The sequence below is a fragment of the Oryza glaberrima genome, chromosome 4, assembly GCF_000147395.1.
Source record: "Oryza glaberrima chromosome 4, OglaRS2, whole genome shotgun sequence".
In the NCBI taxonomy this organism is placed as follows: domain Eukaryota; kingdom Viridiplantae; phylum Streptophyta; class Magnoliopsida; order Poales; family Poaceae; genus Oryza; species Oryza glaberrima.
The window spans coordinates 556,978-567,146 of record NC_068329.1 but is presented as its reverse complement, the minus strand read 5'-3'; the positions used below and the strand labels follow the sequence as shown (position 1 = coordinate 567,146).

At 49.2% G+C, this 10,169-nt stretch overlaps 1 protein-coding gene across 3 annotated transcripts; it reads right to left on the bottom strand.

The window, feature by feature from the left end:
* Positions 1–481: 481 nt before the first annotated feature.
* On the bottom strand, positions 482–3,286 carry LOC127772363 (large ribosomal RNA subunit accumulation protein YCED homolog 1, chloroplastic-like). Of its 3 annotated transcripts, none has more exons than XM_052298398.1 (3): positions 2,864–3,286; positions 1,963–2,514; positions 482–1,067 (listed from the first exon to the last, which is right to left on the bottom strand). In XM_052298398.1, the coding sequence occupies exons 2-3, from the start codon at positions 2,490–2,492 to the stop codon at positions 644–646; spliced, it is 954 nt and encodes a 317-aa protein (XP_052154358.1). In that variant the 5' UTR covers positions 2,493–2,514; positions 2,864–3,286; the 3' UTR covers positions 482–643. The 3 variants fall into 3 exon arrangements, with proteins under 3 accessions (XP_052154358.1, XP_052154356.1, XP_052154357.1); XM_052298396.1 differs by having other exon boundaries at positions 1,963–2,509; XM_052298397.1 differs by lacking the exon at positions 2,864–3,286 and having other exon boundaries at positions 1,963–2,837.
* Positions 3,287–10,169: the final 6,883 nt, after the last annotated feature.

Here is a 10,169-nt window from a genome sequence, read left to right as displayed (position 1 = left end):
CAAAACGGCGGGAGTGGTGCTGTCCCTGTTTGGAAGAGATGGCCCAGACGGATGTAATGGCTGGAGGAGTATAACGGATGGATGGGCCTTTGTCCTTGCAAACAAATACTGTACATGTTAAATCAAATAATTGTAGGACCCACGAAAATATATACTGCAGCTATTATTTTCTAGAAAAAAGAATTATGAGAAAAGTTATTGTAAAGGCCTGTTTAGTTCGCGAAAAGAAAATTTTTGAGTGTTACATTGGATGTTTACCAGAAGTCCCAAGGGGTTGAAGCCTTTTCTTTGTGGTAGAGAATACATTGCTCTTACCTCCAGATTTAACATTTCATTTTTCTTGCTTTTGAATTGTGTATCTCATATTGCAATTACGATTTGTTGGGTCGAACACAGCAGACGGTTCATCTGCATATATGCACAAGAAAACTGTCACCCTACAAATCGATGCCTCCGATAGCGTGTCAGAATTCAGGTACCTCGAACACACGCAAACAGACACGTCATGGCATCAATTTTTCCGTCTTACAGTAGGATATGAGCTCAAAAAAAGAAATTTATCATCTAAACATATTATCTTCGAATACTGCTACAACGTATTACATACATATCACTGTCTAAAATCTGCCGTGCGGTGTTTACATCACCTTTGCAGTGGTTTCAACAGGTCTTTGAGAGGCCCTCGCCGCTGAACATTCTTAGCCTTAGCCTGCTGTTTCTCTGTGTTGCAGCTGCAGCTGCTGGTGTTGAGATTTTCGCCGCAGCCAACGCAGAGACCTTTGCAGGTGGGACTGCACAGGGCATCGAGCGTGATCTCTAAGTGAATGATGTCCCTGATGTGCTTCGAGATATCAATCTCCTTTTCTCCAGCTGGGAAATGCAACCGGTCATCCCAATCTATATCTTCGTCGTCTCCATCTTCTTGGCTTCCGGTTAGCACAGGAGCTTTGGTTTGTTCTTCTTCAAATATCGTGCCGAGATCAACCACATCAGGTTCCTCTACTCTGCCTTCGGTCAGTAACAGGGAAAAATTCGCAAATATACCTTGAGGCGCTGGCTCAGCACAACTGAAAATGAAGCACAATGCATTTCAGTATTGCACCATCAACCTTGTCCTCAAGTTGTGCCAGTATTAAATTAACAGAAAAAAAAAAGAGGCCCGTTTCTACTTTGTGAACAACTTAAGTGATATTCACTGAATACACTAGTTGCTTCATATTCAATCCTCCATAAACCTTTATGCAATTAGTAGATATATATTATTTCAAGGTTTGCACACAACCGCAGCTCAGTCGGACTGAAACTTTCCACAATGGTTGTGGGCTAAAAGAGATACTGTATAACTTACTGTATGAGAGATGAAGTTGAGATTATTGTCCTAAAGTTTTCCTCCTACGGAATAGTTATTTATTTGTTTGACTAATTGAACGAAAAAACTCTTAAAGTGAAGAAATGCCAAGCCACCTTAAATGTAACAAACTAGTAGCTGTATGGAGCAGTGAAGTGTAGTTGACTGGTAGGCAAAGTCCAATCCAGCATGGACATAGAAGTGAAAAATTGCACAAGGCTAAGCTAAGGGTGCGTTATGATGTACTCCCTCCATTTCTAAATATTTGACACCGTTGACTTTTTAGCAGATGTTTGACCGTTCGTCTTATTCAAAAACTTTTGTGAAATATGTAAAACTATATGTATACATAAAAGTATATTTAACAATGAATCAAATGATAGGAAAAGAATTAATAATTATTTAAATTTTTTGAATAAGACGAACGGTCAAACATGTTTAAAAAAGTCAACGGCGTCAAATATTTAGAAACGGAGGTATTTATGAACAGTAGTAGAGGTGATAAATTATAAAGATTGTTACTGTGCTTGCCTTTGCCTAATGAAATTTCTTTCCGTCATAGTACCATGTCTAAAAGGAAAGGAAGAGAGAGAGTGAGAAGGTTAGTTAGTTACCCATAGCAACCGAGGGTGATGACAGTGCGGATGATGCCATCAAGGCGCAGGCGGCCCCGGCGCCTGGCAACGTCGAGAGAGACGAGCACTGGCGTTTCGTCCTTGGTACCGGTAAGGTTGGGGGAGGAGAGGATGAGGATTCCCATGGTGGAGGCGCATGCCCGAGAGTGAGGGGAGGAGAGGTCGCCAAGGCCGAGGCGCTCCAGGGTGGTGGCGTACTCGAGGTGGTGAACCGAGGCGTCCCGCCGGTACACCACCGCGCCCTCCCATGGAGAACCCTCCTCGTCTTCTTCTTCTTCTTCTTCCTCCTCTGGGTCGTAGTCGACGGTGAACAAGTCGGCGGCGGCGCATGGGGATGGGGATGGGTAGTGGGAGAGACTAGAGGGTTGTGGTCGGAAGAAGAAGCAGCTGCGGTGGAGTGGGGTCATCACCATCGGCGGGGGAGGGGTGCGGGACCGGGTGCGGCGGCGGAGGACCAAGGGGAGGCCTGCTCCTGCTCCTGCGACGCCTCCAACTCCAAGCATCATCATCTTATGTAACTTTTGTACTGCTCTAACAAAATTATAGGAGAAATTCTATTACAACAGGCAACCTAGTGTATGCATTTTGTTCTCTAATTAACTATGTTCATGTGAAAAACTCGCTTAGGCATTACTACAAACACCTTCAATGCATGAAAAACTGAGGTAAATTCAACCCAAATGAAAAGGCACAAACCTCAAGATATCATCGTGTTCAAACAGTAGTGCGATGGGCAGAGATGGAGACTAACATGTCTACTAAAATTCTCAAATGAATCAGCCTAAATTCAACTATGAACTAAACCCTAAATTCCAAATCCAAAATGTTCCTAACCATCTCTGGATTTAGCATTTAGGAAGTGGATGAGGGGAAGAGTTACCAGTTCACACGTGGAGGTGGAGGCTGTAGCTCCGGGCGGCGGCGTCGCGGGCTTGTGGCGCGTGAGGCCGTGGGCGGGAGGGTGGAGGCGGCGAGGCGGCGCAACGGGGGACGGTCGACCGTCGACGGCGGCACCGTGACGGGTAGCAGGAGGGCGGGGCGCTCTCGCCGGCGGCGAGTCTCCCCCACGAGCTAGGTCACCGGCCGGCGGCGCTACGGCGCGATGCGCCGATGCGGAGATGGCCTGGGTGATGCGGAGATGGGCGATGCCGCAACGGCGGGCGGGCGCGCGCGACGGGCGGGCGCGCGGGGTGCCGGGCGGTCGCCGGCCGGCGGTGAGCCACTGGGGTGCGCGGGGTGATCGGGAGATTTTTTTTTTTCGCTCGATTTTTCTCGATCTGATCCGGATAAGGTAGCGTATGTGATTGAGTGGTGGAAGTACTAATTTCTGTATATTAAATTCTTTCAGGCTTCCTTTTACATACGTGACATAACATAGATTAGCATGCATTTCTCTTAAAATTACACTATCAGTTGCCCTGGCAATTTTGCAAAATGCCCTGGATAACATAAAATTTAAGGCGTTTTATGGTTACGCCTGAAATATGAAGTTCTTTTAAGGTGCTAACGAAAACGCCTTGAAAGCACAGAGTTTTTTTTAGGCGCCTTCTAATGATGAAAGTATGGAAGACATTAATTAAATTTGCCATGTATAGAAATATTTTTTGTGGCATTTTATGAAAATTGCCTTTAAAAGGGATGATTTGAGGCGATTTTGCAGGAATGCCCAACAAAATGCGTTTAAATGACATCCATCCTGTAGTGTGAGATGGAGCGCGGCAACAAGTCACCGATTTCCGCCGCTGCCAGGAGATCGTCGACGCGGGGAGACGGATGCATGTGGTTATGCTCACCCTTGTTCGTCGCCACGAGCAGCAACCTTTGTGATCTGTTCAAGGTGTAGCTGGTGATCCATTTATTTAACACTTAGAGCATGTGATTTGTTGGTTTTTGGTATTTAGATACACTTGCATACTTGAACTACAATTTTGGTTGGGTGTACAATATGTATTTGCATAATTGTGTTGCAAGATTTTTTTTGGATGTACTAGCTCACGAGCTAAACGAGCTAGCTCGAGCTAATCCGAGCAAGCTAGTCAGCTCGTTATCCTAACGAGCTAGACCGAACCGAGTACGTGTAGTCGAGAAAGCCACCGAAGCGGCTACTCAGGACTCAGACTCAGCAGACATAGACTCCGACCTCCATGTTTCGCACATCTTCGGAGGTTCCACGGCGTACTCCTCAAAGCGAGAGTACAAGAAAGTGGAGCGCGAAGTTTTTTCGATATAGAAGGAGGCTGCGTCCAAGGTGAAGTGGTCAGAGCAGAAGATTGAGTTCTCAGAAGCAGACCACCCCAAGACTGCCGTCACTCCAGGGCGATATCCGATCGTGGTTGAGCCCACTATTTGGAACATCAAGGTCGCACGGGTTCTCATCGACGGTGGCAGCTCCATCAACTTACTCTTAACCAGCGGGATCTGCGGGTCACACGCCGGCGGACGGACGTTGGTAGGAAAAGCCTTTCGACAAGGATTTTTCTGGCTGAACGCCCTCAAAGACGCTTACGACATGGTGTAGCGATGTGAAGCCTGTCAATTTCACAGCAAACACACAAGACTGCTAGCGCAAGCGCTCTAGACTATCCCTCTTACTTGGCCGTTCTCGTGTTGGGGGCTCGATATACTCGGACCATTCCCACGAGGACAGGGCGGCTACAAGTTCCTGTTCGTGGCTATCAACAAATTCATCAAGTGGATTGAAGCGACGCCCACAGGGAAATCAAGGACGATAATGCCATCAAGTTTATCAAAGGGATATTCTGCAGATATGGATTGCCTCACCGCATCATAACAGACAACGGCTCTTAGTTCATCAGTGCCGATTTCCAAGATTACTGCATTAGATTGGGAGTCAAGATTTGTTTCGCTTCGGTTTCTCACCCCCAAAGCAATGGACAAGTCGAAAGGGCAAACGGCATAGTACTACAAGGGATCAAGACCCACGTCTACGACAGACTCATGTCACACGACAAGAAGTGGGTCGAAGAACTTCCCTCTGTCCTATGGGCCGTGAGTACCACACTGACAACATCCAATAAGGAGACACCCTTCTTTCTCGTGTATGGCTCAGAGGCTATGCTCCCCACGGAGCTACGACATTAGAGCACACGAGTACAGAAGTACTCCGATGAGGAGCAGGAGGAGCAGCGAAGCGATGATATGAATCTACTCGAGGAACATCGAGAAAGAGTTGCCGTCAGAGCAGCCGGCTACCAGCAAGCCCTTCGCCGATATCACGAAAAGCGCATCAGAGCACGCACACTTTCGATCGGCGATTACGTCCTCCGACGGGTTCAAAACCAAGCAGCGCGCAACAAGCTCTCACCCAAGTGGGAAGGACCATACATGATCACGCAAGTCTTGCAGCCGGGCGCATTCAAGATTGTAGACAGTGATGGTCGCGAGTTAGCAAACTCCTAGAACATTGATCAATTACGTAAATTTTATGTATAAATCAATAGTATCCATATTTGTAAGATATCTTATGATTTCAATAAAGTTGATTTCAAGTAAAGAATATTGTCAAAGTGTTCCTTCCCAGTGATCCCTTACCACGACGACACCTAGTGTTGAAACCTATCCTCATGTCCCTTTACGCCGTCCTGGCAAGGCCTCTGAGGAACCTAAGGGAACTTCGGCTGGGGACGCCCAGAGCGGATAAGGCCTTGTCAGATTATGCAGAGACAAACGACCATGTAACATCAGGTCATGTAAGAGTTCTCACCGTGTGTATTAACCAAGCCGTGTGATCGGAAATTGAGTTTTCCAACTTCACAGCTGGGGGCTAGGGTTAGCGCTTTTTCAACCAAGGCAGGTCAAGGGTCCAAGAGCCTTATCCTCCGAGAATGATTCTCCGACGACAAGGCTGGGGACTAGGGAGAGTGTATTGCTCAAGTGACTGATCGAAGTCGCAGAACGAGAAAACACTCATACACAACATATCCAGAGTAAGAAAGCGTAGTTAGATAGATTTCATTTCTATTTTGCCATGATTTCTTAAAAATCATGAATACTTCAAAGTATATTACATGCTTCCTTGAGATGTTTTTCTACACGATACGAAAGCTACCAGGACGGCCAACGCCAATCCATGGAGGAGAAAACCTTCTCGGCAAGCGGCGCCATCGACTACGCAAGACCGTCGATCTCCGCGGATGTTCTCCGAGAACGAGAGAACCCTTCATGAAGGAACTCGAGGTGCAGCTGCAGGCAGTGATCCCGGATGCAAGCCAGCACGTGTCCCCAAGCGTAGCGGCTCGCTCGACGGCACTCCTGCTTCAGGGCCTCGTCGATGCGCTTGCCAATCCCTTCGAGCTGTGCGCAGGCCCCCTTCATCCACGAGATATAACCAACAGCGGACTCCTCGGGATCTTCGCGGGGAACTTGGAGCTCCCTGCAAACTTCCGCCATGGCCGTGCAGCAACTCTTGAGGTACGAGTTGAACCACACCTCGTGACCTCGGAGAGTTTCCATGGCCTGGTCCTTCTTCGCCTCCACAATGGCCCTTTCGAGTTCGGCCACCTCGAATTTCGTCTTCCAATACTGGATCTGACGATCTCGATTAGCCAACGCGTTCTCGAAATCTGCCCAACACAGCAAGGACTAAGTCAAGCCACTCTTCTCTTTCGAGAACACAGCTAATTAAGTCAATCCGAACACGAGAAGCGAAGGAAATCAAGATACAAACCTAAGGATGTCATCGCCATGTTCGTCTCCACGGACGGGCTTTGATTGACTTCGGCCTCCGGCACGTGCGGCTCAAGCGTGAGCGCCGGAATGACTACCGGCGTATCGGGCTGCCCGCGCTGCTGGACATCCTCAACATCAACATATCTACAATGACAAAGGTACTTGGGATCACGTGCTAAGGAAACAAGGGAAACAACTGTTTAAATAAAAGCAGTTCGGACCCACAAAAAGTTTTACAGCATGTAGATTAAGGAGTACAAAGGAAAATCAAAGTCCTACTCTTCAAAAAGGGGGAGGACAGACTCCCCCAAGTCGTCGACTTCCTCGATCGTGTCCTTACGCGCGTTATTGGCGACTCCCCGATCCAAAGCTTCTTTGAGGTTTAAATCGGGATGCGCCAGCCTCATGCACGTAGGGACATGACACGCCCCGGTGTAAATACCGTTGGACGTCTCCTGGCCGCATGGCTGGAGGGGATCGCCTCCATCGCCTTAGCCAGCTCCACGAGCGACGACGTCAGCGACCACTCATCAGGATGCACCGGGATCGAAGTCGTGACACCGCACTCCCCGGCGAGTTGGTGCAGGCCGGTGAACAATGTCTGCAGCGAAGCTCGGATGGCTGTCAGATGGCCCTCGAGCTCCGACATCCGATGCTCGAGTCCGCGCCGCTGCGTCTTGTTGCCAGCTACCAGCTCCTTCATCTTTTGGAGGTCCTCGTGGGCCTCCGCCAGATCATGTGCTAGCTGATCGGCACGTTGGTTTGCCGACGCCGCCGCCGCCCTGGCCTCCTCGATCTCGCGGCCCATGCCGCGGGCGCCTGCTTGAAGGATGCGCTCCATCTTAGTCTGGAGCTCCCCCAGGAGAGGGCATCGGCGGACAGAGGCCGGACGGGCATGAGGCTGGCGATAGGACTACGTGGCGCTGCCTCCTGGTCCTTAGTAGCGGCCACGACTTCCATCGAGGTCGCCATAGGGGACGCACTGGAAGCAACATCAGCCCCACTGTGCGCCGCTTTCGCCCGCGCCATCCTGTGAAGATTTTTCTCTTCTCCATGAGGTTAGGTGATCAAAACGTTGAGAATGAAAAAACCTCAAAGAGATTTACTTACTTCTCGCCGACCGTCACCAACCTCTGCTTTCGCTAAGGCGGTCGAGACGCGTCCGAGTCCAGAGTAAGATGATATGATGTGAGGTTAAGTCGTTCTGACTATGCACTCAAGGACGAAAGAGAAGCTTACCGCTGGGCTCGTCGCCTTCCAGCGGGTCCCAAGCATGGAGGAGAACTTTCTCCCCCTCTAAAAAACATTGCTGCCGCTTGTGGTGGCAGCAACAGCGTCTGATGCCTCCTTGGCGACGCCCTCCTTCAACGACGTCGTCGCCTGGTGATCCACGAGTGGTCCGATGGCGTTTGTCAGAGGGAGAGCCTGCACAACGTGAAGTCACGACGCGATCTCGAGAAGAAAGATGAAAAGGTATCATCAAGTACACTCACGTTAATCACGGCGGCGCGTTCGGCCAAGCCCTTGTCGCAGAGTGAGACAGGAATGTCGTCCGCCTCCGAAGGTGCGCTGATCATTATCTGGCCGACGCGGCGCCCCACAGTGTCACTGTCCAGACCTGTAAATCGAGAACGAGAACTCGATAAGTCAGGAGAAACAGATACACTTAGAACAAAATTAGAAATGCGAGGATAAATACCCCGAGGAGAGACCCGCGGGTCACGTCATCTGGCCCAGAGTAATCGAAGGTCGGATGAGCGCGGGCTTGTAGCGGTTGAATCCACCGACCTATGAAGTCGGCAGCGACTTCATATCCCGACAACCCCTGTTTTCGAAGATCATCGATGATGTCGATAAAAGATTGGAGGGAGGGAGTCAGGGTGGGTTTTGCAGTCCACTCTGGGATCTTTTCTGGCTGGTCCTCAGGAATAACAAGGACGGGGTTCGAGTTCTCTATCTGGAGATAGAACCATCTCGTCCGCCATTTGCTGCGAGAAGAGGGCACTGGAAGGGGATGTAACGCGACTTTAGGCCATCCCGAAGTCAGAATCCGACGCATCCAGATACCCTGTTGGATTCCATCCAACGCAGCTCATAATAAAAACGGAAGAGGTCAAGAAAAGGCACTACCCCAATGTAGGCCTCGCAAAGATGAGAGAAGATGCTCAGAAAGGCGATGGAGTTGGGGTTCAAGTGAAGCAAAGAAAGGCCGTAGAAATTTAAGACAAGAAGAAGAAACTCGGAAGGCGGAGGCAAAAAAAACCACAAGAAACGTAATCTTTGACTACAACCATGCGGCCCATGGGGTTTAGGTTCTGTACCTCCAGCCTCTCTCTGCATGGTCCCGCGACCAGGGAGGGCACCGTCGTCCTGCAGCTTCTTCATGGACACGGTGTTCGAGGAAGACTTCTCAAGGTCCATCGCGGCCTGAGGATCGCCGGAGAATAGGATGAAGGAAGTGAGCTAGGGTTTTTTGCGGGAAGCGGAGAAGACGAAGAGCGCTAGAAGGCAGGAGAGTTTTCTGGCGAACGGACTTCAAATGGATCCCCAAAATCCCTTTAAATAAACACACTACCGACGGTGCGTATTCCAAGGAAAGGAGAGAGATTGCTGCCAGAAAATTCTGGGTCCGTTGCGCGCGGTAGTTTTTCAGACTTCAATTTAAATTCACTCATGACCGTTGAACTTCACGCGGTGTTGTCGATGGCTCTTTGTATCTACGGTTTTCACATCGAGATCGACCAGATGAGAACGACAACAATTCCGACATCAGAAGTCGCGATAGATAACATGAGTTCATTTAAGCAGAAATCGGGGGCTACTGTCAGGGTTACGGATAAGGTATACCTTCTATCCTTGGATGTACGCTATATACCGATAAGGTATACCCACGCGTATACGGATAGTTTCCGTATACATTAAGGAAATCTATCACTTAATAGGGATGATATCTACGGATGGAAGGAGTTCTACTCGGACAAGACTGGGTCTTTACCATATCGTGAGGGGTCCGATATCTCCGAGTCCTACTTGGAGATCAACTGACCCGCGGTATATAAGGGACCCCCTGGGCAGGACCTAAGGCATCGAAACTTACTGCCAACACACCCACCACAGCCTACGAAGCCGAAGCGCACAGGAGCCACGTCGTCGGGAGACCTAGTCGAACTAACTCGACTACGATCTCGACGGTATCATCGAGTTCTGCTATTCCCTTTGTAATCTGTGGTTTCCATTATATAATCCCATACCAACTGGATTAGGGCTATTACCTACCAAGGGGCCTGAACCAGTATAATCCTTGTCTTTTGTTTGCTTGATGTCGTACTATGTAGATCCTCGTACCAACGGACCCCAATACCCTTTATATCTAGTCTACGGGTATCCCCCGTCGACAGTGTCCACACATGACCAAAAGGTTCTATATCCACACAGGACCACACATTTATATTCATTAATTTATCCTGCACACAGCTCTTTCCCAAAAGTAAAACTTT